General features: G+C 48.9%; 3 protein-coding genes across 4 annotated transcripts; 1 reads left to right on the forward strand and 2 right to left on the reverse strand.

Annotated features, from left to right (window-relative positions):
- Nucleotides 1-1441: 1441 nt before the first annotated feature.
- Nucleotides 1442-3923, reverse strand: SMIM19 (small integral membrane protein 19). 2 transcript variants are annotated; one of them, XR_014617273.1, is made up of 4 exons: nucleotides 3744-3923; nucleotides 3475-3599; nucleotides 2182-2348; nucleotides 1446-1506 (listed from the first exon to the last, which is right to left on the reverse strand). XR_014617273.1 is itself a non-coding variant. In XM_084263477.1 (3 exons), exons 1-3 carry the CDS (start codon nucleotides 3899-3901, stop codon nucleotides 2281-2283), a joined length of 351 nt encoding a protein of 116 aa, XP_084119603.1. In that variant the 5' UTR covers nucleotides 3902-3923; the 3' UTR covers nucleotides 1442-2280. The 2 variants fall into 2 exon arrangements, 1 of the variants encoding a protein (XP_084119603.1); XM_084263477.1 differs by having other exon boundaries at nucleotides 1442-2348.
- Nucleotides 3924-11690: 7767 nt separating this feature from the next.
- POMK (protein O-mannose kinase) lies at nucleotides 11691-13880 on the reverse strand. The gene is made up of 2 exons (XM_084262992.1): nucleotides 13456-13880; nucleotides 11691-12917 (listed from the first exon to the last, which is right to left on the reverse strand). Exons 1-2 carry the CDS (start codon nucleotides 13765-13767, stop codon nucleotides 12144-12146), a joined length of 1086 nt encoding a protein of 361 aa, XP_084119118.1. The 5' UTR covers nucleotides 13768-13880; the 3' UTR covers nucleotides 11691-12143.
- A 244-nt stretch (nucleotides 13881-14124) lies between these two features.
- HGSNAT (heparan-alpha-glucosaminide N-acetyltransferase) lies at nucleotides 14125-27280 on the forward strand (the record flags this gene model as incomplete). Its single annotated transcript, XM_084263612.1, has 17 exons — nucleotides 14125-14379; nucleotides 14657-14796; nucleotides 15301-15422; nucleotides 16368-16437; nucleotides 17069-17138; nucleotides 18207-18313; nucleotides 18778-18854; nucleotides 19481-19511; nucleotides 20417-20577; nucleotides 20933-21048; nucleotides 22327-22448; nucleotides 23009-23135; nucleotides 23283-23369; nucleotides 24485-24562; nucleotides 24677-24747; nucleotides 24887-24999; nucleotides 26010-27280. 17 exons carry the CDS (start codon nucleotides 14125-14127, stop codon nucleotides 26189-26191), a joined length of 1929 nt encoding a protein of 642 aa, XP_084119738.1. The 3' UTR covers nucleotides 26192-27280.
- Between the last annotated feature and the right edge of the window lie 10 nt (nucleotides 27281-27290).

Here is a 27290-nt window from a genome sequence, read left to right on the forward strand (position 1 = left end):
ATTATCAGCTACCGGCGGCTGGGTCCGGTACCCTGGAAAGAATGGTTTCACTCTGCCATGCTGCGTTACTGAAGCGCGGGGAGCCGCATCGGACGGCTGCGGAGGACGGCAGCCCTGGCGAGCGCCGGAGAAGATGCGCCATTAGAACGGATTCCTCCCCGCGCCGCCTGTTCCCTGGCTGACCGCTCGGGTGGGCAGGGCTGAGGGGAGGGACAGCCATGAGCCCCGCGCCGGGAAAACGCTGCGGCGCCCGCGGGGTGAAGCAGGGAACAGGACGCGGAGAGCCCTCCCACGGAAGACGGAGGGGGGGAAAGCCCACCCGGCCCCGCGGCGCGCAGCCCACCCCCGGGCCTCAAGCAGAGCCGGAGCCGGCCCCGGCCACCCGCATCCCGCCGCCGCCCGCGCTTTCTCCTCAGGCGGCCCCTTCCCGCCTCACAGCGGCCCCACGCGCCGCCGCCGGTGAGACGCCCCCCTCCCCTCAGCGCGGACGGGGCGAGGGGAGGGGCGAAGGCGGGGCGCCCCCACACGCGTGCCCCGCCGCGGCCCCACTCACCGCCCTGCGGGCGCCCTCCGGCCTCCGAACGGCGGTAACTGCGGCGGCGGCGGCTGCAGCGGCAACAGCGGCACCCGGCACGGCCCGGAGGCGGAAACGGCGGCAGGAAGTGAGGTCGGAACGCGGGGGAGGGGGTCGGGAGGGCACCGCTTCCGGGGGTGGATGGGGACGCGGGCCGAGGAGCCGTGCCGGGAGGGCACCTGCGCCCAGGGAGCTGGGCCGGAGGCGGCTCTGTGTCTGCGTAAATACCGTTAGCTAACGGGGAAGGCGGTGCGGAGCCGGGTTTTCCTGCGGACGTAGGAAGGAAAAGGCATGGAGAGCGTTCAGGGAAGCGTCGGCGGGAGGCCGGGCAGCGCAGCGCAGCCGAACCGCCAGCCGCCCCGGGGGTTCCCGCGTCCTCCACGGCCGCCTTCCCCGCCCAGCGCCGAGTGGGAACGGCGCTTCCTCCCGCCAGCCCGCGACCCCGCGGAGCTGCGCTTGTGTTTGCCTCTGCCACGGGCGGGGCCCCCCCGGCGGCACGGATGTGAAGGCTTTTTACAGCGGGCCACCCCGCTGAGCCGTCTGCTCAGCTCAGCAGCCCCGGTCCCGCCTTGCTGCCCGGCTGGCGCCCAAGGGTTGCTGGTTTCAAGCTCGTAAAGATTTGTGGAGCAGGTTTCCTCGTATCTGAATGGAGCTGCAGTGCTATTTACCACAGTGCGAAACTGCGGCTTACCACGCTGAAGTGCTGTTTGCCTCGGTGTCCTTTAGCACAGAACTGGGGGGGGGAAAAACCCAGGAACTGTTTCTAGGCAAATGCTCTCTGCTGCTCGTTAGGGTTCTGTTCACCGCTCGGCCTACTCGTGTCATGTAACACCAGGAAATACAGCATGATACACCTCCAAGTAGTTTTCATGATTAATGTTTTTATTAGTAAGTAATTTCTGCAGTTTTCTTTAACTGATTTTGTGAAAAACCTAGAAAGAAAAAAAAGTAACTGGGATGTGGCGCCTCTTCTGGGTAAGCCATGATCTTCCTGTTTAGGCAGATTTTTATAGACAATCCCATTCTTTAAAGCAATTTGACTAAATTAAGCTAACCACTTCTGCTATTAACATTACAGTATTGGTTTTAAGTGTCTTCCAGACATGTAATTCACTGCGCACTTCTCGAAGCTTCTCCCGGAAGGGCTCACAGTATTGCACACGCAACCTCTGTACCAACACAGAGAGAGCAGAATCTTTCTGTGCTACCACCAGCAACACGCCGGGCTGCCAGAGCTGTTCACCTGCACTAGGCAGTAAGGCCTCAGCATCCTAACTCACATTTACTGAACACGTTCAGCAAATTCAACAATGCATGATCAAGGAACAAAGAGGGTTTCCAGGCAGATAGGTACCGCCATGCTTTCTCTGTGGCACTGATACCAGAGAAGGTAGGAGCTGATTTCCGAGGTGCCAGCAGAGACATACTTTAAACCATCAGTAAGAATGCACTTCTCTACCCTTGGAGGTTCCACTGCACAGGTCCATCCTGTGTTGGGTACCTTCAATGCTGAATGTTTCAGTAGGCACCCAGCTTGCGTCACAGCGCTCCGAAAAAAGTTATCAAGATCAAAGTTTTTAGGAGAGACCCTTTCCTTTGCTCCTCACCTTCAGCTATGTATCAATTAAGAGGCATTGAAAATAGCTCCACGCTGACTCTTATCATCACCACTGGAAATACATCCCGAGTTCCTACAGTCATGGGATTCATTCCACTGAGAGCTGTACACTTTCAGTCTGTTTCGGTGGCTGCTGCTGCTGTTCATACTTCCTTGCTGAAAAAAAGAAAACCCCATTCAACACCAGTTATACTATTTATTATATACATGTATAGGTATGTGTGTGCAAGTATACATATCTGTATCTGTACATATACATGTGTAAATACGATAAGAATCAAGAAATAGAGAAGATTACAGAACATGGTTTCACCACTTAGCCACACAGGAAGTTTTGGCCACTGCATGGAACTAGTCCTTCAGCGCATGGCCTTGGGAAGGCCAAGCAGCAGGGTCACAGCAAAGTGTCAGTAAATTAATGGCAGAGAACTATGATTCCATTCCAGTCCTTTCATTTAAAAACAAAAAATTAAAGACTATGGCTTCAGAAGTACTATTACAGATGACCTGAATGACCCATTAGTCACAGGGGTGATCTTTGCATCACTCATCTCCTCCACAATACATAAGCCACAAGTTAACAACTACATTGACTTCAAAATTAATCTGGTTAGCAAGGCAAAGAGAGATCTAAGAATTGTGTGCGGTGGAAAGAGCACCACCAGCGAATGCTAGCAGGCATTCCTCTGTAAGAAGCACATCCTAGAGATGTTCATACAGAATGCAACAGCTTGGTGGAAGAGCATTTACATTAAATTTTTACATTTAAAAGGTGGTTTCAACTCATTAGGCATATCTTGTCCATATTTCCTCTAGGCATGCATGTGCAGGTGTTTCTCTGAACTGGACGACTGGAATTTCAAAGGCAAGGGGCTGTTTCCTACCTCTCCCCTGACCTTCAACGTGAACATGGGAACAGCAACACTTATTGGTACAAATTCTCATTTATTTTCAACTTATGAAGTTGCATTACTGCAGCCCCACAGTCCTCTCAACCTTTACACACCTATCTATGTTTTCACAATATTCAGACATCCCCACCTCTTTTTAACTTCAACACCGGATTTGTTTTGACACCTAGAAGAGAGCTGTAGGGCCGCTCCCCAGCTCTGTACTTCCTCATGCCTCCGCCCTGTGACCCACACTCTTGCAGAACCCTGCTCGCATGGTGCCACGGGACCAGGGCTCGGCCCTGGCATCCCCACCACATGAAGACAGGCAGGCTAGGTGCCACCCCGGTAGCCCACCGGCGCAGGGCAACCCCCTCTTTCCGCTGCCTTACCGATGGAGTACATCTCCAGCTGCTGCCGCAGGCGGATCTTCTTCATGCTGTCGTAGAAGTTGGGCTCGGGCGGCGTCTCGGCGGCCGGGGGCAGGGTGAAGATGCGCATGATCCTCCTCTTGTTCCTGCGAGGGGGGCAAGGCGGTGAGCAGCCCGGCCCGGTCCCGCCGGCCTGGCTAACACGTGGGGACGGCGCGGCAGCTTCCCGGCGGGAGCCCTCGCCCCGCCCCCCGCGGCCTCCCTCCCCTCCCCTCCCGGCCTCCCCTCACCGCCGCGCGTAGACGAGGAGGGCGAGGCTGGCCAGCACCACCAGCAGGTAGACGTTGGTGGCCTCGTTCCACGCCTCGTGCACCGAGTAGTCGATGGCGCCACTGTCGCCCAGCGCCGCCGAGCCGCCCCCCGCCCCCCCGGCCGCCGCCGCCGCCATGGGTGAGACCGGCCGTGGAGGGACAGCCGGCAGGGGCGGCCCCGTGGCGGCGGGAAGTGACGTCAGGCGAGCCGTCGGGGCCGGCGTGAGGCGCCGTGCCGCGCTGGCCGTGAGGGGCAGCGGCCGCTCTCCCCTCGCACCCTCTCCCTCGTCTTCTACTTCCCCTGTAGCCCCCAGTCCCTGCGGGGAGGGCGCAGGGAGGCGGCGGTTCCTCTCCCGGGGGATATAACATTCTTTTCGTTTCCAAGGCGCGCAGGGGGCCGGCAGAGGTGTGAATTCGGCCGCTCTGAAAGCCCGGCAGCCGCGGTGTCTAAAGCATCCTCAGCCCGCCCGGGATGCTGCGCCTGGGCCGGTGCTTTCTCCTTGGGAATCGTGTGGGATGCAGCCCAGCAGTGCGTGGTGCTGAGAGAAAGCGGGCATCAGACTGTCACGGGCTTTCTCTTTTCACATAGGAACTAACGCTTGGCGCTTTAGGTTGCCAAAAGAGAAACGGCTTTATGAAAAAGACTTCCTTTTTTTTTTTTTTTTTTTAATTCCCCCCTCCCCAAAATGTGGGTTGCTGGATACTCGGGTGCTGGAGCAGCGTGCCTTACTCCTGTGCTCCATACGCTCCCGGTGCCAAAAAGCGCAACTCAGGGATTACGCTTTGGCAGAAGAGGGGGAGCAGAGCGAGCCTTGTGATTCAGAAACTTGAAGAATTTTCTCGGGTGATTAAAAGATGAAGATTAACAAAGGGGAGGATGTTCTAACACACACATGCACACATGCGCTGGGCTTTTTTCATGCTGTCTGATGTGGCATGTTTGAGCTACATGATAGGTTAGGTGTCCTGTCCTTTATCCTTTATCCTCGCTGTCTAGATCCTGCCCTGATACTTCATTTTATCATATCTTACTTCAGATGCTACAACTATTACAATGTGTGTGGTTTGCTTTACGCATCTTCAAGGTTTGTGCTTATGTTGCAGTTACTTGTCTTTACCTTTTATAAGACAAGAGGAGAACCTGAGTATTTTTAGGGCATGATTTATCTAACCTATGTCAGATATTCAGAATGGGTCCTCATGTGCCTGGGAAGCGCTCTGACCCCTTACTAGCCTAGACACATCGTTTGGATGGCACTTGCTTTACGAATGTCCAAGCAGCCTGCGGAAGCATCATCCTTTGGGGAGCCATTTTCTCAGGGCAAGATGTGACGAGTCATTCTTCTGTGCTATGGAGCAGATTAATTTTAAGAGGCCTCAGATCAGGGCATAGAAGGATATGACTGAAAACAACAATATAAAAAATGAAAACCTAAGGCACTGTTGTAATGAGAAAAGTTCCTTACCCCACATGGTGTGGGAAAGAAGAGTAGACCAGCAATTAGACATAATTCTAGGTCATTAAATCGGGATGGCACCCATTTGAAGAACTGTGGAAACCACTGAGGGGAAAAAAAAAAGGGTTCTATCACGAAGCATGACACAAGACAGTTAATTAAGCATGGTTTCACAGGGATTTCAAACAGTTTATTGTAAAGTTGAGGCTTTTTGTTTGCTTTTTTAGAATGTCAAACCTTCCCTAACAGCTCTGATGAGAAAGCATTACACATCTGTGGAAGAAAAGTGGAAAGAATAAACATAAGTAGTTTTGGTGTTCTTTATACTTCAGTTCTACCTCTAGACTTCAGTTAAGATCAGACTCCTTGTACAGGGTGTAGAGAAGCTGTATTTAAGCTGCTCCTAAAGGTACATTTTGTACTGACCCTGTGGCTCTCCTCCAGACCACTTGGAAAGGGGCTGAACTGCCCCTGGACTCTGCACCCAGCTTTCCATCCAGGGGGAACCAAGTCCCACATCCACAAAGTATGACCACAGGTGTCAGGGTTTTCTCTGCAGCCTCCAGCATGCAGGAACAGACTCTGCATCACTCAGCAGGTGTCTGATCTGTTTGATTTAAGTAAATGCTCGATTTAAGACTCAAATCATCCACCCACCCCCAGCCTAGAAGACAGGCAGAAGAAGATTTGCTTCCCCCACATACCCCTCTGAAGTTAGCAAGCGTCAGGCAGTGGGTAGGACAGGGTTAGGTTGAGGAGCGCAGCATTTGGTGCTGCCAGGAGTGTGGCAGCCTTGCAAACCTCAGAAAAAAAGGAGTGATCTCCCTTTTACTGACCTGTAGCAATAGGAGTTCTGGGGGTGTAGGCCTTCTGCCTGATTGCCTTGAGGAATCTGGTTCAAATGCTAAAGCTGGTTGACTCTTAAGCTGAGGTTAGTGTATTCCGAGTGCAGTGTTTCCTTTTATAGCTTGGGCTTTTGTATCAGTCCTGGCCTCCTGCAACACTTTCAGAAGTGGGAACACATGCGCTGTTGGATTCCATCAGACCAATGTCGGCCCTTGCAGCTGCAGTTATGTGTGCAAGAAATGGTGTGACCTGCCCATCTAGATTACACAGCGTATTTGTAGCTTGGATGAGGTGGGATGGGATAACCAACACTTGCCTGTGCTGTTAATGCATAAGGAGATCAGTTGTTTTCTGTTTTCTTATACTAAAGCTGCTTGTAGGGAAAGGACTGTTGTTTTGTGCTGTGCATCTGACCTCCAGGATCCTGGCCTGTGGCCAAAGCATGTAGGCACTGAACAAATTACCACAACTACTGATACTACTACTATTAATAATAATAATAAATCGCATTGGCATAAGCTATTCTGGCAAAAGGTACCTAATGGAGATCCAAGTAGATAGATTTTCAACATTACAAAGTAGCAAAGAAGCCCGGGGACTTTGAGCTATGGGTCAGACACAACCCCTCACAGGAACGATGTATGGTTATGGAGTACATAAAGTGCTTCTTTTTAATGAAAGAAATTCAAGATGTACAATCAGGCTCAAGTTGTGCAGTTCACAAGCTCACAGGAACCAGTGCTTGGGGAGAAAAACACATAGCTGTGTGATTTCATTTTAAAAAACCCAACCACCACCACCACCCAAAACAAAAAACCCCACCCAACCCCCCCAAAAACAACTCCAAAGTTTAACAAAAGTGACATCTTTGTTCATTCCACAAAGAAATCTAGCATGTAACTGAATAAAAGACCCATTTCAGTCTCACAGATTTATGAAGAGAATTGCTGAAAAGGTTCTTCCAGCTCTACAAGGGAAGAATTCACTTTCCAAAAGTGAATCCAGCAACTACTGTAAATTTGACTGAAAGCTGCTGAGTTTTACTAGTTCTGAAAATCTAGTTACCTCATATACAAAACGTGAATGCTAGAGTCTAATGATAAGCTTGATCTTTTGAAAAATATGGCCAAAGAATCTCTGTGTGTCTATATGTATAAATATATAATTTTTAATAGATTTTTAGTTACCCAGCTACACAGAAATTGCTGAGACAAATATCACTGTAATGTAAATATATTCACCATTGAATCCTGATAAATAGTGGATTATAGACTTCAGAGCACAGACTGACAATTAGTGGAAATCATGTGGTCATCTCAAGTATACAGTATTTCAATTAAAATAAAACCATAAAATCCTTTTTCTTTTTTCAAAGTACCCACTAGCATATAATTTATTTGGATGAACTCTACAAATATACGCATTATATCATGCTAGAAGAACTTGAGAACCACTTTTTTCTTGTTCCCAGGGTCTCTTGACTGTTGGTAAGACATTACAGTCTTAATGATAGAATCGGTTTACAGTTGCAAATTCTGCCAAATATCTCACAAATTATATTTGGCAAACAGCATTGCCTCTGTTTCACACAAAGATAATGATCTGGTGTTTTGTTTATGTGGCACCAAAGGAAAACACTGGTTTAGAGCATGTGATAGAATTTCTAAAAGTTTGTTTGGTGTTCTAAACTTCTGATACACTTAATTGTTACCACTTTATTAAATACAGATTAACACAGACTTCAAAATTACCCTTAGAAAATAAAAAACAACCCCCAAAACCAACCAAACAAAAACAAACACCACCCCCACCCCTCCCAAATCCCAGCAAACCAACCTGTTCAATTCAATAGGTTGTGTCCATTTTACTTCCTCAGCCTTTGTCCAGTCCTACATAGTAGCTGGTGGCTATATGGGTATATGGATGCAATAGTTTTTACATTTGATGGTGTGGAACGTAGAGATGAGCTGCTGTAAAAGCTGCTCACCTGGACAGGAAGTAGTGTTACAGGAGTGCTTTTGGGATGTAGTCTGAAACCCACAGCACACAGACAGAAACACACGACATCAGACTAAAGCCTGCAGCCAGCAAGCAGTCTGGAAAGGAAAATGGCATAACTTTGACAGTGCTGTTCTTTGGATAAGCCTGAAGAGGAAAAGAAAGGAGAAGAGGATTTGAATTGAATCTGGGACTGTGCTCTGACACAGGCAGTTTCCATTTGGTATCCTACGAGGTAAGGGCTTGACTTTATTGGGAAATCCACAGCATCGGACCAAGGGTACAGCATACCATACCAGTAGTGGGTCCAGATGCCCTGACACAGTTGGCACCCGGCTCCAGACTGTCAGTAGTCTCAGCTGGCATGTCCTAGGTCTCCCTGGCTCCTCCACTGCTGGCACAGCAGCGTCCCAGGGGGGGTGGTGTCAGCCAGGGAATGAAGTGCTGCTGACTCTCTGCTTTAGTTCTTTGTCTAGCTGGTGAGATGGGGTGGGCAGGATGTGCTGTGGGACTGCTGCAGGGATGCCTGAGGAGACGTTGCCCAAAAGGAGAAGGGAAGGTCTTGCAGATCACTGACCTCAGCAAGAGTTGTTCTCTTCCTGAGCAGGGGGGACGACACAAGGCCTTTACCTTGGTGTCAGCAGCCATCAAAAGCCCTGGGACTGCTGAGACCATGTCTGCCTTGACATTGACTAGGGTGTTTTGGGGAACCTCCTCTTAAGTTTTCTGAAGGAGATTAGCACTGGTAGTGGTCCTTCTCTTTGTGGGGCCTACCTCCATGCAGCTTCTTTGGCTGGACTTTTGGGATGGAGAAACAGCAATACAACAAGAAACTTGGCAATAACCATCCTAGGAGAAGCATCTATTGTGGGAAAGTCAGGGAATGTGGGCCTCTGGAGATGAGAACCAGCAACTGTTGTTGAGGTTGGGCAGAGCTGTGGCAGTGGTCATGGCAAGGGAGGTAATTTCACTAGTCTAGAGCTGTCTGTGGAGTTGATGAGGAGAGAGGGACTTGCAGGCTTCCAGCTGTGAACAAGTCTCTGCCGGCTCTTCACCTTTTGATGTTTTCCACCATATATATAAGAGCTCCTTGTGCTGACCAAATGGTTATCCAAGGCTGTCATTGGTGGTGAAAGCTGGAATGGCCAGCAGAGAAATGGAAAGAGGAGGGGCAACTGTTCGGCCTCTTTTTTCCCCACTGTGAGGTCTTGCCTCTTCCCTTTAAAAGAAAAGAAGCTGGAAACGTGGGAAGGACAGGATTCATGCCATCTTCGGGTTAGAAGAGGTTAGTGGGGGAGAACAGAAAGATGGAGAGGTTTCAGACTCCTCTGTTTTACTGAAAGAGTAGAAGGAGGTGGCACTCAAACTCGCTTGAGAGTGCACCAGGCAGAGATCAAGAAGGATGGTTAAGTACACAACTACCATGAGCAAGTTTATGGGGAGGCAGCCCCTTCAACGGGCACATGTGGGCGGCCCTTCTGACAGCCCTTATAGCTGTCTGTCTTGTTACTACAGACTTGCTACTGCAAACACAGTGAGGTCTTTTAGGGGTTTATGGAAGTTTGCTAGCAAAATCCTGGCTACAAGGCCAGATCCTGGCTATGTTTGGGCATGAGACTGCAAGTGCTAACAACTAGTGCTGAGCTGACCTTCATGCTGCCATCTAGTGTTTCCTCATAGACAAAAAACGCCCAGAAAAAAAGAAACTTTGAAGCTTCATCATGCTGTGCTCCCAACAAAAGTTAATTTATTCCTGCTGAAACACACTGGACAGCACACAAGCTGAAGGGGAGGAAGAAACATGCAGAGGTCCCAGTGCTCATGGTGAATGTTTAGGGAGACACCATCTCTTTAGAAAACGTGCAACTGCTTCATCCAGGAACAGACACAGCTCCATGGCAAGGTAATTATTTGAAACCAGCATTTGTCCTAATTTGCTTTTAATAGATCTGTTTGGAAAGTGCAACTGTACACAGCAGTGTAAGAATCCAAACAGAAGCTTGTCTTAACCAAGAGAGATCAGCTAAGAAGCTTTGCAGGCTCGTCTTGTCTGTCCTCACTACTCTTATGAAAATGCATGGCATGGTTATCTCACCACCTGTTTTTTCTTTCAAGTATACATGATGGATAACAAGAGGTAACACCTTGTTGCTGGGGGCACATGCAAAGGATTGGGCTTTTGGCTCTTCAAAGCTTGATCCCTAACTTTGAGATGCTGTAATAGGATGCTTTTCCAGAACATCCTGATGCTGGAACTGTAGAACTTTTAACCTTAGTAATAACAACTCATGGGCTGGATGATGCAGTTACACCAGAGAGAGCATTCTTTTTGCCCAGGCTGTTTTAAGGTGTTTTGAGTCAAAGTCCAAAACAACTATGAAAGATCCTAAACAATTTTTTTTCTCTTTTTGAGAGACCCTGATGTCTGAGCTTTGCTTCCTGGCAACCTGATCAGGAAAACTGCCAGTAGAACTGCACAAGTGAAAAATGGCAAAAACCAGCTAATTTAAGAAAATAGACTGCCCAGGGGGAAAGAAAAACAAGGGGGAAGGGGGGATAGGAAATGAGCAGCCTTTAAAGGGCTCCTGCTGGCACTGTATGAAATCAGGTATGAATTTAGCCATTTGCAGCAAAGTTTTCCCATTTATAGTAAAATTTTTGTAGCAGTAGAACACACTTACATTTGAAAATTATGTACACAAACTGACTGCATGTTCTCAGTGCAGTCATAACACAGCTTAAGTGGAGTACCACTGGCACAGCAAAGAACAGAACCAAACTCCTCAGCAGAAAAGGCCGCTACTTCTCTGCTTAAAAATCGCCTCTCAAGTCAAAACATGAAATTTGCCTCAGGCCATTATGTCTTTCAAAGTCCACAGAACAGAAAGTCCTCAGGTGTGTAATGGTAGAGTCTGTGTGTCTCATTCATACTACTCCTTTCACCAAGAGAACTATTACATTCCAATCCCACCAGAGCCTACTGCTGGTTTAGGCATCATTTATTCATCCTCTCCAGCTACTGGTACCAGGCTGTAACATCCGTGTAGGTACCAAAAGCCTTCTAAACACACTGGACAAAAAAAAAGTAACCTTTATGCTTAGTGGGCTTTGAATTCAGACACAAATGAGTTGATTGCTCTGAATATAGGGCTTTTATTTTCCAAACCTCATGTTTAATGCTCACTGCCATGGAGGGAAGTCACGTTCTCTTTCAATTCCTTGTTTAGCTCCTTCCATCAACTGATGATGACACTTGGCAAGGATAATGAAAAAAAAAAGATGTGCTTCAGCTCTCTTCCAAGGTGCTTGGGATTCCTGTGGATTAAGGAGGAGTGAGAAATGCCTGGTTTACAGCTTCATCTCCCAAAGAGCCCATCTGCGAATACCCTGGGGAAAAGGTTTGAAAACCAAGTCTGTAAGCAGTCTCTTGGGGATCTCTGTCATCTGTTTCCTTACAAAGTGGCCACTTGCTGGTGTGGGATACAGGGGCCACCAAGCAATGGCCATACAGCTCCTAAAACAACCTGTTCCCCATCCAGCAGCAGAGACTGCTGTTGGGGCTCTGGCATTGGGGTTCACCAAAACCTTATGTGAAATGGGGTTCAGCTTTCTGAGCAACCACTTTTTACTCCATCGCGAAGTGGGTGAGGGCTTTGTGAGTAAGACATGGGCCAAGGCCTCAGGGGCCAGCAGAAAGCTTGTGGGGGCATGCCATGGTGTCTGCTCTCCAGTCCACTGCCAATTGGTGGACCAGTATTTTTTTAAACTTTTTTTTTCTGTAATTTTGTTTAAAGACAGTTTTTGTGTAAACGCTGCAAAATAAAATTTATTATTTCTTAAGGAACAAATTCCCCCTCCCTCACCCCCAACTTCAATTCTTCCTTTTCCAGTAACAAATTAAACATGCCAATGGGAAGCTTGCACAGCTCCAGCACTGGGTGGATTTTATTTTTAATCAAAAGGTACAAGTTCAGTGGCTCTTTTCTTCCCAGTTTTGGGGCCACAGATTATGCCCTTCAGGCAAGACAAATAAATAGGAGGAACATCAGCTTCAGCATGTTGCTTGTCTCCTGTCTCCCTATAACATTTCCCTAGTACCAGGCATGGCCGCCTCCCGAATAAGGAGAGTTAAGACTCTCCTGTAGGTGTCTAAGACCTCATGGGCAGAAGGCCTTTCAGCTGGGTTCTTCTTCTTACACGCTGCATGGATGTCAAACAAATGCAGTCGCACAATGTCACTGCCTTCAACGTGGCCCAAGAAAAAATTGGAGACATCCGGGATTTTCCAGATGTCTGTTTTCTCATCATAGGGGGGCATGAGGTCATCCTCAAATGGCACCTCTTCTCCATAGGGCCAACGTTGCTCGGGAGCCACAAACTCGCCCCGGAGCTCCCGATGACCACACTTCACCAGCCTGCCCGCACTCCTGTTCACAAGAGGCAAAGCGTCCAGGTCATTCACCAGGATATGAAAGTCACTTGTTAGGAGATACTGCGAGAGGACCTTGTCCAGGTCATTCGAGTCACACATCACTAAGGTGCCCAGAGGGCTGCTGTGCAGGTAATGAATGATGCTGACATAGTCTATAGCAAGCATCAACCTGCGATGCCAGGTGTTCATGCCTTTGTACTTGGGGATGTGGAGAGTTTCATTCAGGCCCCTCAGGGAGCCTAGAGGATGGTACTCAGTGAGGATTGTGAACTGCTGCTCACAGTAGCCAAGTAGCCGGACAACATGCTTGCTTTGAAGTGCTTTCAGCATCTTCAGTCCGTGGAGAAAGTCCTCCTTCAGCTCTGAGTTGGTGAGCTGTGAAAGGACCACTTTGTTTTCCTTCCACTCAGAAAGGAAGACCTGAGAACACATAAGAGACACATAAGACACATGGAGAGCTTTCTTCCAGTGACTGCTACCAGCTGCCACTGACCTCTGAGTGACTGCTTAGACACACCTGCAAATCACAAACAGCAGGCACAGTCAAGCCTTTAGGTAGGACCACGTACCTGTACAGGTACCAGATAGTTCATACTGACATTGTAATTACACCACAATTTCCAAAGTTTTCTTTGGAATGGGCGATACAGATGAATTAGCATAGCACCCAACCAGCCAGTCTTTGCCACAATGGTACCACCATGCTCCACATGCGCTCCACCGATCTGGGTGATTTCACTTGTGTAGCTGGCTGTCATTCAGTCTCAGGGAGGTGGCCCAGGGCTCTGGTCACGCTCTCCTACCTGTTCTGTGCACCTTGTCAGTAGCCACTTGCCCTTGGATGCCTACAGTAATTAGTTGCCGCAAGGAAATTATAACAGCAATATAGGCATTAATTAGCCATAAAACAGTGAAAGCTCTTTATCCACAGGAGAGAAAAAAGGCAAACCAAACTCACCTTTTTCACAGCACCTTCGCCAACGCGCTTGAGTCTCCTGACTTCCCTATTTATGGCTTCACAGGAGAGCCATGGGGAACAATTCTTCACCGCTCCCAATTTGAAGTACCCGAAAGAGCAGAGACCGGAGTCCACTTCGGCGTGTCCCAAAGAGATGTAAAACTTGTTGAGGTACAGGTAGAGCAGGGCATTGAGGAGCAGAACGGCCGCCAACAGTAACACCAACGAGAGGGACGACACCTCCCTGGGAGGAAACTCCCTCCTAACGAAGTGCGGCTTCTTCTCCATGACTGTCCCTTCTGCATTCTCCATGGAAGACAGATGCTAAGCAGGACCCGCTTCCCAGCCCAGGGATGCGTGCTGGTGGGGCTGTTTCATCGCCAGCTGCACAGCTGCCTTGCAGACGCCGCAGCCCCGAGCCTGCAGCCTACGAGAAGGGCCACGCGCGGCAGCGGCGCTCGTTAAAAGCGGCTTCAAGCTCGACGCTCCCCTCCCTGTTCATCGTGCTCCTAAAAGGGGCGGCCGGGCCGCCCCGGCCGGCGACGCCTGACCCCGGAAAACACAGCAGCCACGGGGTAGGGAAGAAAGGCCGACGGCCCATCCCGGCCCCGCCGCGGCCGCGCAGGGCGGTGGTGGCGGCGGCGCCGCCCCGGGGCGGAGCGCAGCGACATGGCGGCGGCAGCAGGGCTGGCGGCGGCGGCGGCGGCGGCGCTGGGCGCACTGCTGATGGCGCCTGGCCTCACGCAGCCGCACGGGGAGGGCCCGCCGGAGGGGAGCGGGAGCGGGCCCGAGCCCGGGCCCCGCGGGAGGGCAGCGGCGGAGCGGCACCCGACGGGGCGGATGGACCAGGCCCTGCTGCTCGTCCATAACGAGCTGCCCGCGCAGGGCCTCCGCCTCTCCGCCCTCTCCGGCGCCTGCCACCAGGTGAGCGGTGGGAGCCGCGGAGGGGCTGTGCCATGCGTGTCACACCCCGGCCTCCGCTTGGGACGGCCCGGCCCGGCCCCACGAGGGGCTGCTGCGCCTCTCCGGCGTCCCCGGGGCTCTCGGGTTTGGTTTCCGAGCCGCACGCCGGGAAGCCCCGCAGCGGGAGCTCCAGCCCCCGGGCATCTCCCCTCGCCTTTTGCCTCTCCGCCCTGCAAAGCAGGAGCCCCTTTGCTCTCCTTTGACACGTAGGAGCTCACTTCGCCCTCTTCCTCCGCAGTGCTTGTATCAGTTCCTGGCGTTCGTCCCACCAGGCGGCGGGGGCCTGAGCGAACCGGGCTCGGCGGTGGTGATGGTTGATACCCAGCATCCTCTCACGCTGCAGCTCAGCGGCTCCGTGGGTGATGGAGAGCTCTGCAAGTACGTGGCCCAGCCCCAGGGAACACCTGGACAGCTCTGCCCCTTCGTTTTCTTTCTTTAAGCCATGCATCTGTTTATTGCCTGCTCATCGCTTACTGCTTCCAGACTGTTTAGACCGAGGTTTCAGCCTTTCCCCCTGCTGCCGTAACTGGCACACGCTGTACTTCTGCCAAAGCAGCCTAGGTGCAAGCAGGACCCACAGTGGTGTGTGTTGAGGCAGCATGTGCAAGCGCCTGGTTTCTCTTGCAGAGCCGCAGTACTTCAGGAAGACGGGTGATGTGGCAGGTAGCAGTGCATGTGTGGTCAAGCATCTGTGTTGGGCTAAGGGATGTGAATGCTTGGCAAATCAGAGCCAGGCAGCTCCTCGCTAAATCTTGTTGTTAGGTGAAGCTTTCAGCTTACCTTTCCTAAAAACGTTAGGGCTTCCAGCATCCCAAATGCTGCTGTGGAACCTGCACACAGTGGTGATGCCTCAGCAAGTTTTGTTTCCTTTATCCTTTGCAGGATTCAGTATCATTTTGGAGAGTTTGGCAATTATTCCCTTGTGGTAAAGACCCAAAGTACAAGCACCAAAGCTGTTTCTTGTGACCTAGTCATCAACGAAGGCCCTATCAACAGCTACCTCCGTATGTAATGCTCTGTTTTCCCCTTTCATTCTACAACTTGCACGTCACCCAGCAAAACCAACTTCCTAAAAAGCTTTTGCAGCCAGTCATGCTTGTGCTGAGAATATGTCCTGGTTTTTGCTCCTCTTCTCTCTCTGCATCTTACCTCCTTACGTTTTACACACCCATCTTGAGGCCCTGACCAGGGTTTGTCCTCTTCACATGACATACTGCTTGACCACAACCTTTTTGCAGCAGGGATTATCCCAGAAGAATCACTGGGTGTGTGTTCAGTGAGACATTTTTGTAGTTGGTTCCTGTTTCCCTGCATGTTTATGTACAGAATCCTCACTCTTCTTCCCTCTGTCTTGTTTCTCTCACAAAATGGGAAACAATTTGTACAATGTTTGGGTTTTTGTTTGTTGTTGAAACTTTATTTTAAACCTCATGTCTTGCTTTTTCATTCATCTGCTTTCCAGGGTTGTTTTGAACCCTTGTCTATTTCTTCCATTCTTTCCCTTTACGTTAGGTTATTCTTCAGTCCTTCCAGTTTTTCAGCTGTAAAGAAAAAATTTCCATGCTCAGCAATGTGGTGTATTTCTCTCTCCCCTGTCTTCATGTGGCAGCTGTTTCTAAATCTCTAGTTTCTTCTCCAGAACGTGTGGCACATCAGCTCTTTTCTCACCATTGCCTTGTGATGCACTGCGGTTTTATTTCACATTTTTTATGCCATGATGTGCAGTCACTGAGCTGCATTTTGAAACTAGCCTGCTTTTGTTTTGGGTCCTTTTGGGGTGTAGGTGTTGGTTTTTTTCCTCTGGGGCTCAGGATGGGGTTATGTATTGCATAGAGAAGGTGCTGTGATGAATGCTGGGTTGGGCTCTCTGTCATGCTTGGTCATGCCCGGGCTGCTGAATAGTTTTGCTAGATCATTTATAGAGTTGTGTTCTTCTCTCTTCCATGTAGCTATTCTCTTTGCTTTCCTGGTTTACACGGGAATCCTTGCTATCCTGATTGTGTGGCACCTTCTTATGAAGTAAGTGAACAGTATTCTAACACCTCCTCATACGTGAAGAGGAGCCTCCAGATTAAAACCACGTGTCATAGTGTGGTAGTGCTTCAGAGCCCCACTGTAGCCCCGCTTGCAGATCAGATCCTGTTACCAGGTTGCCCTGTACAAGTTAAGCTGCAGTAGCTGTCCTTATGATAATAAATACTCAGTAATAGGATTTCCCTTGAGGAGTATCTTGCAGCCTTGTTAGCTCACGTGTGGAGTGCTTACTGATGGGCAGATGATGTCAGCCATAAGCTGGCACACGCCCTGCCTCACCCTCCCTTGCCTTGTTCCTGGGTTTAGTGATGGGTCTTGGCGATACGAGCCAGTAGGACCTAAGTGTCCTTTGTCACTGAATGACGTGAGCCATCCCTGCCTGTGAACAGCCCAAGAATAAAGCCCTGAACTGGAGCTTGTGGCAATGTAAGTATATGGCTGGACTTCACCCAGGTCCCAGGTACTGGCTGAATGTCAGTGTTACCTGTGTGAGCTGGGAGAACAGAACCAGGGACTGTCCCAACTTCTGATTTACTGCTGCTCAGTAGTTGGCATTAGGATGAAACTGGCTGGAAGTACTTCTTGCTTTGTGTCCTAAACTGTTACTGAATTTCAGAATTGATCCAGTCAGAAACTGGGTTTACAAGAAACTGGACCCCAGAGAAACCGATCGTCTGATTAATTCTGTGAGTAACTTGCATTCTGTAGTGTTTCCATCTCTGAGGAACACACTATCCAGACATCTAGGGACGTGTTTATTAGTGATCATCTTCCCCTTGTGCATGTCCCCCTTGGCAGATCTTGATCTGATGTCAGACAGGCAATTTTGTGTCAGCAGTGCTAGGCTGGGTTTCCATGCAGGTTTAGTAGATTCCCAGTAGAGCTCTCTCAAGTCTTGACCATAGGGCTTTGTGCCCTCTTCAGTTCCCTTGAAGCAAACATGTCAGTGAAAATGCTGTCTCTGTCTGACATAGGCAATGTAAGCGAGGGGAAGAAAAGCCAGGCTTCACGTCTGCTTGCACCACAGGAGGAATTTTAGCAGGATCTACATTGAAGTCAAGATTTCTTTGGTGGCCCTAGAGCTGGCATTTCTGTGTGAACCGTGTTTTGTACTAGAATATAGATAGATCATCACAGTCTGGGCTTCACATCTAGGAGATCCAAACCTGTCTAGATTCCAGACTTGGGAGCAGAGCTCTGCAGCAATTCTTGTAGTTGTTCATCTCCATAGCTGCAGTAATAGCGATGTCTGCTTCTTTATGCTGTCACTGGGGCTGATTGGAGCGATTTAGGGAACTTGATGGAAAGGAGCCACTCCAGTGTTCAAAAGGATTAATTTTCTGCTGGTTTAGCTCTCTAAACAGTCTCTTTGAGGTGTTGGCCAGTGGGATGAATCCTGCTTGGGTCAGTAGCTGGCTCTGCGCAGCTCTGTTGTAAAGCAGCACTCTCAGCGAGGACAGGCCTGTGGCTGATCTGGACTCATCTCTCAAGCACAGGCTCAAACACAGGCTTTTCTCACTGCATTGGTGTTTCCACCCTGGCCAAAGGTGGAGGCTGGAGCATCAGCAAATATTATTGCAAGATGGTAGAGCCACGAAGGGGTTAGAAGTGGAAAGCAGGGAAACAAAAGGAAGATAGGGACAACAAATGCAAGCCCAGTATGAGAAAGTTTGAAGTTTGCTGACCTCTGTTCCCTAGTAGGCAGCTGATGCAGCTGCTGACTTGTCCTTCGTGTGTCTTGTTTGTTCCCAAAGGAGCTTGGGTCCCCACACACAACGGACTCTGTTAGCAGTGGTCCCAGCCCACGTTTGTGGAGCACAGGCTCTCGGCAGCGGCTGCGTTCCCTGGACACGTTCCGAGGGTGAGCACAAGACCTTGTTCAGAAGCAGCTCTTCCAAGGGGAATGACATTTTTCCAGTAGTGGTTTGACAGTGTATGTCAATATATAGCAGATGGACGGTTCAAAGGGGTCTGTTTTAGTTGGAAGATAATCAAGGTTTTAATTCTTGGATTTTCCACAACACTTAGCAGTTGATCTAGTTTGAGGAAACATTAAAGTTGTGGCAGAGGGTGGGAAAGAACAACATATGTTCAGTGTGAAAATGCTATGTGAAGGACTTACTTTGGTTCACTGCCACCCATGATCTTTGAAGCACTGCTTCCTGGTTGGCAAAGCTGGAAACCTTGTGCATAGTCTTGCTTTAAAAATAAAATCACACAGAATCACAGTTTGAAATGTTTTAGTGGGGGTAAATATTAACTGTGTGTTCATGTATTTCATCGACATGTGATACTTTGTGCATGTTTTTCTTCTTGTCTTTTTAGGCTCTCTCTTATAATTATGGTGTTTGTTAACTATGGAGGAGGAAAATACTGGTTCTTCAAACATGAGAGTTGGAATGGTAAAGTACAATTGAGACAGCTCATCTGGGGTTTAACTGTAGCAGTGCCTAGATGCGGTTAGCACAGCAGCTGCTGCAGTGAGCTGCTGCCCAGCTGAAGGCTGGGACGCTGTGCCAGCTGGCCTCTGCGGGGTATCTGGTCTGTTAGGTTAATGGGCAAAGCAGTGCATATCCTGCTCTTCCTCAGAGTCACGGGGCGGTTTTGGGTCACAGAGCACTTGGAACCTTTTCATTTTTGAGGCAGTTTGTGTCTTTAACTTTCTTTGTTGTTTAATGACCCCAGTCAAGCGGATGCTGCTCGATGTTGTACAAGCATCACGCCTTGACTGGCAAGCTGACAGGGAAGGGATTGGGCATGGTGCTGCACTACTGGAAAATAGCAAGGATCCCATCCCTGAGATCTTCCCAAGACACAGCAATCAGTTCCAACCCTATTTTTGAAGAATGGTAAAAGCAGTGAAGTGAGATGATTACCTCCCTGTACATTTTGTTTATAATGTGTGTTAGATTTTGAGGCATTAAGTAATTGCAGCAGCCTGCAATTCTTCTGGAAACTCAACAATCATGTTGTTAAAATTTAGGGAGGGTTCCAGGCAAATGATGTGTTCCTTTGCATTTCTCTGTAGGATTAACGGTGGCGGATCTGGTGTTTCCATGGTAAGTCTTCCTGAAGAATAGTTCTCCTGTCAAGTGATCATTTATGTTAAGGGTCGCAAGGAGAATAGTGTGTGCACCTTGCCTCCATGTGGAAATGTATTTGGAGGGGTGAATTTGCGTTAGATGGTTGATAGAGTCTGCCCCTCCAGATAATGGCATCACCGTTATGAACAAGTAGAAGAGCTGGGTGCTTTCAGCTGCCCCACATCCTCCTTTGTCACCCCACCCCCCACAATGTCAGCGGGAGACCCAGGGTTACCCTGGCAGTGGAAGTGCAGTAATCCCTGAGGAGCTCAATGCCGTGATGCTGTGTTGAAGACAGTCTGGAGAGATTCAGAGATGGACTGATGTGTATCCAGAGATAAAACAACCAAGGGAAGTCAGAATTAAGCTAATCTCTGTATAACCAGAGAATGGTCCTTTGGGGAAGCAAACATCCCATCTGCCCCCTGTGCACCTCTCTAAAATACACCCCAGTTGTCATTACCTTTGGAGATGGGAGCTGGGCTTGCACTGTCAACCTCATCCAGATGGGAGGAGCGGGTCAGTTCTGAATCTGAATCATAGCTTTGCAGCTTGTGTTTTACTGCTCTGAAGACGCTAATTTAATTTGGGGGAATGGAATTTCTTGGTGGCATATGTGTTACTGCAAAAAGACCAGAATGCAGTTACTTCCCTGAACTTCACTGCCTCAGCTCACCACTCTAAGAGGTGGACAGGCCCCACAGTGCAAGCTCCGTTGTCTGGGAATTCCTCACAATTGGAGGAAATGAAGCTGCCCAGCTTCAGTTGATGTGTGCATTCCTCTTGGGCCAGTGCTGCCCCAGTAGCTGTGGTGTTTGCTGTCGTGCACACGTGTGATGAGGCACCTCTCAGCTCCATTTCTCATCTGCTCTGCTCTCCAGGTTTGTGTTCATCATGGGAACATCAATATCGTTGTCACTGAGCTCCATGCTGCGGTGGGGAAGTTCTAAGTGGAAGGTGCTCGGGAAGATCTTCTGGAGGAGTTTTCTGCTAATCCTGCTGGGAATAATAGTTGTAAATCCCAATTACTGCCTTGGACCATGTGAGTGCAACTTGCTCTCTTCCTTCTATTTCTGAAACTGTTGTTCCTGCCTCCTTGGCTGGGCTGTTGAGAAAACAGCCTTGCTGTCCTGACCAGTTGCATGGGGGCAGTTTGGTGTGCTCCAGAGTGCTGCCCTGACACAGTTCTATCTGTTTGACCCCTGTGCTGACCACTGTTCATCATCTTAGTGGTGACTTTACCAGGGTTACAATTTACAGAAAGTGGAGTGGCAGACTGGAGGTGTCCCTTGTACCTGCAGATGCAGTGCCCCAGTTCTCCCTGGAGAAGGGTAGCTTTTGCATTTACAGAAGAGCCTGTGTCTGTGCCTCTTCCACATTGCTTGCATGTATTCCAGTGTCCTGGGATAATCTGCGTATTCCTGGGGTGCTCCAGAGGCTGGGATTCACATACCTGGTGGTTGCTGCTCTCGAACTCCTGTTTACAAAACCTGGGGCTGAGAATGGGACTTTGGTGAGTTATGTGGGGAGATGACAAATCATAGAATCACAGACCAGTTTGGGTTGGAAGGGACCTTAAAGATCACTAGTTGTTCCCCACCCCGACATGGACAGGGACACCCTTCACCAGACCAGGTTGCCCAAAGCCCCACCCAACCTGGCCTTGAGCATTGCCAGGGAGGGGGCAGCCACAGCTGCTCTGGGAAGCCTGTGCCAGGGACTCATCACCCTCACTGGGAAGAATTTTTTTCCTAATGTCCCCCTCCATCTTTCCTGTAGGCCCCTTCAGGTACTGGAAGGCTGCAGTAAGGTCCCCCTGGAGCCTTCTCTTCACTGGGCTGAACAAGCCCAACTCTCTCAGCCTGTCTTCACAGGAGAGGTGCTCAGGCCCTCTGATTGTCTTTGTGGCCCTCCTGGACCTGCTCCAGCAGCTCCATGTCTGTCTTGTACTGGGAACCCCAAAGCTGGACACAACATGTGAGCAGAGTAGAGGGGCAGAATCACCTCCCTCGACCTGCTGGTCACACTGCTGCTGATGCAGCCCGGGATACAGTTGTCTTTCTGGGCTGCAGGCACACACTGCTGGCTTACAGCACTCAACACCCCCAAGTTCTTCTCCTCAGGGATGCACTCAGATGATAAAGGAGTAGGATATGGGAGCTTCAGCTCTTGTTTGGGCACAAAGATCACATGAAAAATGGTGAGAAAACATGTAGCATCTTACCTGATGTGTAATGCAGCGTGACCTAGCAAAAAAATTAGAGAACATGCAAACCTCAGTGGTTCAGTCTTCATTTTGTCAGGTTTAACTTTGTCCATTCAGTTGGTGCTGAGAAGCAGGCATTCCCAGGCACTGCTGATGACTTTCCACTGCCAAGGGACTCCAGGGACAGGCATCTCTATGCCGAGTCCCGTGGCCTGTGTTTTGCCTGGTTAATTTTGGCAGTGTTTTTTCACAGCAGGGGAAAGTAATACTGCTTTTTGGCCTTTCTGGAGTCTCTTTTCCCAAAAGGCTTTTTGTTCTACTCATGAATCAAAATTCCTTATGACATTTTCCAAGCTAAAAACATTGTGGGCTTTTGTTTTGGATTGTTTCTTCCCCTCCCCCAAGTAACTAAGTGTCTGGAAATGGTTTGTGAAGATGAAAGGTCTATTGGTAGAACCCAATTTCATAATGACAACAGCTCCCTCTCATATCTGGGGAAGTACAGCCTGCCAGGAGTACAGGATGTCCTTAAGGGCATGGGTTTTACTTGCCAACTAATATTCCTCCTCCCTCCATCTCATGCAGGAGACGCCATGTCTTGCTCTGCAGGATATCCTCCCGTATTGGCCACAGTGGATTTTCATTCTGACGTTAGAAGTGATTTGGCTCTGCTTGACCTTTCTGTTACCAGTGCCAGGTTGTCCCAGGTAAGGCTGTGCACTCAGATTGTTTTTTTTCCTACTGAGTAGGAAATACATTCTGTTAGCCACAGGGAAAGAATAAAGAAGAGCTTTTAGGGCAGCAGGGCTAAGGGAAGCGTTCATCATGTGAAAAACCTTCCTTTACTTTGGTACTAAAGTACCAGGTGCTCTGAAAGCGACATCTTTGTTCCTTTCTTTAGAAAGAAGAGGATTAAAATCTGCCCGAGGTCATGTACTGCAGTGTTTGATCATGGCAGTGTCATCCCTGTCTCTGTCTTTGCCCCTTCAAAGGTACAGCACCTGCAGAGCAGGTGGAGGAGCCAGCTGGGTGGCCAGGGCTGAACTGAAGGATTGCTTTAGATTTTCCTCTTGACCCAACTGCTCGTGGCATTGAGATGATCAGAACAGGGAGGCCACCAGCCAGCTGACATGCAGGACCTGTGATTCACCATGTGCCTCTAGCGAGGGAAGACACTGGGCAGTTAGTATGCCAGGCCACTGACCAGCTGCTGCTCCGGGGCAGTGCACCAACACTTCGTGATGTAACCAGTTTGCTTCTGTCCTAGGGGCTACCTTGGTCCTGGGGGCATCGGGGACTTTGGAAAATACCCCAACTGCACCGGAGGAGCGGCTGGGTACATTGATCGTTTACTTCTTGGAGAAAAGCATATCTATCAGCACCCCTCTTCAACTGTAAGTCGCTTTTGGTTTGCAGGACAAAGCCACAGGCAAGCACTGAATGCAGCTGTCAGGAGGGGCTTGGGAGTGAGCTGTGCAGGGGGTAGAAGAGAAAGAACACTGGCTGCTCTGATGCCCTCTATCAACTGTTTTCTCTCTGAGGTGATTTACCAAACGACGATGCCGTATGATCCTGAAGGGATTCTGGGGACCATAAATACCATTTTTATGGCATTCCTAGGACTGCAGGTACCTCTTTTCTTTCTGGCTGTGCTATAATGGGAAGATCTGAGGAAATCCTGGAAGTGGGAGACAACTGGGTTTCTTTATTTAAGGCTGAAACTGGCCCTAACAAAACCTTGGTCAGAGCACTGCTTTCAGGCTTACCTAGCATATGGTGAGTGTCAGGGAGCTGGAATCTAACCTGGCAGTAGCTTGCATAAGATAAACCAAGGCTTTTTTCTCAGTTTTTGTAGGGGATGCACACAAGAAGTCTGTAAAATACCCACCTGGAAACTTCCTTGTTCTTATTTTAAAGTTGGATGTATGCTGGGAGTGGGCTGGCTCTGCATGTTGGAAAATAGGGCCAAGAGTTGCATAGACTTCACGGCTTCATTTTCAACATAGGGCTGTAGAAGTCACAGCTGTACTTGTTCCCTACTGCTAATTTTCCGCTTGGCATGCTGTGTCAGTCATCTTGCACAGGAGCTACAGGCGTGCTCAGCTTCCCAGACACAAGGGAAGCAGTGCTTCCCATTAGTATTGCCAATACCTAGAGCTCGCAACTCACCACCCTGTTTGAAATACATCAGAACAGGTTTTGATGCAGTTTTAGTTAGGATTGCTGGCTGTTCTGTCTGTGCAGCAGCTGTTAGCCAAACAGCAACCCTTGTGCTGAGAAGGGAATGTTACCACATGTAGCACTGGATAAAAATTGATACGGAATCTCTGTGGAGCAGAGCTTGGAACTGAAGTGTGACACTGAGGAATGAGTCATCAGGACACATTTCCTAGCGGGGTGTGAAAAGGAGCATGTGCTCTGAGCAGGGTGCGACGTGGTGCTGAGGAGAGACTGTTGGGGCTGGCTGGGAAGTTGGCGTGGTGGTGCTTCATCGTGCAGCCCTTGCTGAGGGAGATGGAGCAGGAGAAAAGGCACACCTCTTGCTGAGTGGGTTGTATTTACCCACTTTCACCATCTGTGTCCGTTCTTTGCACGGAGCTCCCGTTCCCAGCCTTTCAGCCACTCGGTATAAATCCTATCCATGTTCTCTGTCTTAGCACAGGTAGCAAGTAGCAGCTGGCTCTTGAAATGCAGTTACATTTGTGGGCATTAATTCATTTTTTTGGTATTCTTTTTATATTAGGCAGGAAAAATTATCTTGTTCTACAAAGACCAGCACAAACAAATTATGAGCCGGTTCTTCATATGGAGCGTAGTAATGGTAAGCCAGGCAGTTACGTAGCTCTTCAATACACCTGCATTTTTATAGGACACAAACCTAGTATTTCTGAACATGTTGCAGTGGTTATATAAACTTTACAACTTCATGTTTCAGGGAATTATTTCTGCTATCTTGACAAAATGTTCCAAAGAAGACGGGTTTATTCCCATAAACAAGAATTTATGGTAAGAAAAGAGAATCAACTTGCTGTATGATTTTGTTGAGGTAGTATTTTACCCTGGAGAATGTTTTACCTTTCTTCTATCGAGAACTGCCCGCATCACAAGGTTCTCTAAATCATTTTTGTACTGACAATGTGTGTAGGTCAATATCGTATGTGACAACCATGAGCTGCTTTGCCTTCATCCTCTTACTGCTGATATATTACCTTGTGGATGTCAAGAGGCTGTGGTCGGGTGCTCCATTTTTCTACCCAGGTCAGTAAAATCACAGCAGGAAACTTAATCCTTTCAATTCTTTCTGCACTGATACTGTCCTCTTATGTTTTCTGTGCCTCCCTTGTCTTAAAGAGCTGGGAGTTAGAATGAGGTAACTTGAAGGATGCTGGGATGACTGACTTGAACTGAATCTGTGTGTAGAACTGGGACTCTCGAGACGAGGTACTCAGGAGAGAGGGACTGTCCTGTCTTTAAATGAGGGCTGGGAGCTGCTGTTGCCCAATGACTGTTCTCATTAAGGACCCCAGGAACTGGTGCCTAGTACCAAGCAAAATACCACAGCTGGTTCATAGTTGATTTTGGAAAGGACTCCTGAGACTTGGGTAACCTAATGCCTGTCAGCAGAGCAATACCACTTCTGAGGAAGTGGAAGGCGAAATCCCCATGGTAGCTCTGTAGGTTCTGTCTCTGTGTTTTCAGATAAGCCTGTCTCCCAAAGTATCCCACTGTGGTTTTAACCACACTGGGCTCTTGACAAACATCTGTCTACAGAATGCAAACCCACAGCAGAGAGAACCTTTTACCAGCTTTGGTGTCTGGTGTCTGGGCAGCAAGATGGGTAGGGTGACAGCGTGGTATCATGTCTCCTACCAGAAATCCCAAAGCGCTGGAGGGCAGTCAGCATTTGTTTGTAAAGGGAATAGATCTGACCAAATAGGTTGGCACTCAGCCAGCTTTAAGACAATAACTGTGATTATTCTCCTTGTCAATAAAATTACAGAATACCAGTTTGGTTGTATTCTCAATTTAGCATCTAGGTTGTCTGTTACTGCTTTTCAGTATGCAGTTTTGGGGAGAAGAACCCCTCAGACTGTATTTGAAAACACATATATGTAGCATCTTTGGGGTGAGCGACATCAGCTGTTGCAGTTTAGCTGCTGTTGTCTCAGTGCTGCTCTGTTCCGTAAGCCTGGCACGCCTCTGCCTGCTCATTCTGAAGCCAGCTCATATCTGCTTCGTCAGATGGCACAACCTGTGCTTACTTTCAGGCATGAACTCCATCCTGGTCTACATTGGACATGAAGTATTTGAAAACTACTTCCCTTTCAAGTGGAAGATGCAAGACAGTCAATCCCACGCAGAGCACCTGACTCAAAACCTCATTGCAACAACTCTCTGGGTCGTAACATCATATTTACTTTACAGGAGAAAGATATTCTGGAAGATCTGATAGAGGTGGTCTGGGTGTAGTAGGCCTAGATTCTGATGGGGTAAATGCATAAGGTGGATTAACCTGAAGCATTGCCACTCGTGCTAGGCTGTATTACTAAAAAGGGAAACTAGTTCAAGTTTACAATGCCACAGAAGTTGTCTTCAAGAATTTTATGTGACTTAAGGGACAGTATTTTCCTATTTAGCAAAAACTTACTAGTCTGCTGCAGGTGCCATCTTTCTCTTTCCTGTATTTTGTAAATATTTTATTGATCTCCCTCCTTCATATAGAGAAACCAAACATACTGCAACAGTTAGGCAGTCAAAGACAGCCTGATGGTGCTTACAAAAGGAACTAAAAGGGACGGGGGTGCTGACTGCAAAGGGTTATCAGAATGGGACTGTGGTAACAGTTGTTGCATCTAACAAGGCACCCCCTAACTCTGGTCTGGGGTTTGTATGTACCCCTGGCACCTGCCGCATGCCTGTGCCACTCTGGCTACTGGCACACCTTAACTCAGCCATCTTTTTGACTTGGGAGCACTGGCAGCGTCCTTTCAGCCCCGTGCTTGGGTCAGTGGTGCAGTGCCTGGGAGAGCTGGGGGGCACCTCTGTGCTACAGCACGCTGTGGAGCATGGTGACTCAATGGATCGATCTCCAGTATGTTCTTCGCGTTTGGTCTTGGATCAGAACCTTAGGTTTAGGATCCTGCTGAGCCTGCTGCCTAAGATCTCTTCTACTGACTTACTATTCAGCATGCTGCTGCTACAGGTTTAGCAGCGCACCTGTGCATGTTCCAGTGTTCTTTGTGTCGTGTACCTCCAGCAGGGATGATGTCCGAGTTTCACGTGCCGCACTCTGAGAGTGTGGAAAGGCCACTTCGACTGACTTGCTATTATCACTTGGATAGTACCAAGCTCGGTCAAAGCAATCCTTTTTATAGATGGATTTTTATAAGAGCCCTGAATCTGAAAACCAGCAGTACAGGCAGAATTCCACCACAAAGGAAGAGATAGCAGACCAGTTCAATGTAAGATAATAGTTTTTGGAGACTCGGGATGTTCACTCATGCTGTGATTTCCAAACAAGTGCTAATAAAGAGCCTGAAACACCTGCT

Source organism: Gallinula chloropus (genome assembly GCF_964237585.1).
Source record: "Gallinula chloropus genome assembly, chromosome: 4".
Lineage (NCBI taxonomy): Eukaryota > Metazoa > Chordata > Aves > Gruiformes > Rallidae > Gallinula > Gallinula chloropus.

Coding starts and splice junctions, on each gene's coding strand:
- SMIM19 (XM_084263477.1), bottom strand. CDS start 3,901: ATGGCGGCGGCGGCGGCCGGGGGGGCGGGGGGCGGCTCGGCGGCGCTG. Junction 3,600..3,743: donor CTCCTCGTCTACGCGCGGCG/GTGAGGGGAGGC, acceptor CCCCCCTCGCAG/GAACAAGAGGAGGATCATGC. Junction 2,349..3,474: donor GCTGGAGATGTACTCCATCG/GTAAGGCAGCGG, acceptor TCTTTTTTTCAG/CAAGGAAGTATGAACAGCAG.
- POMK (XM_084262992.1), bottom strand. CDS start 13,767: ATGGAGAATGCAGAAGGGACAGTCATGGAGAAGAAGCCGCACTTCGTT. Junction 12,918..13,455: donor GCGAAGGTGCTGTGAAAAAG/GTGAGTTTGGTT, acceptor ATGTGTTCTCAG/GTCTTCCTTTCTGAGTGGAA.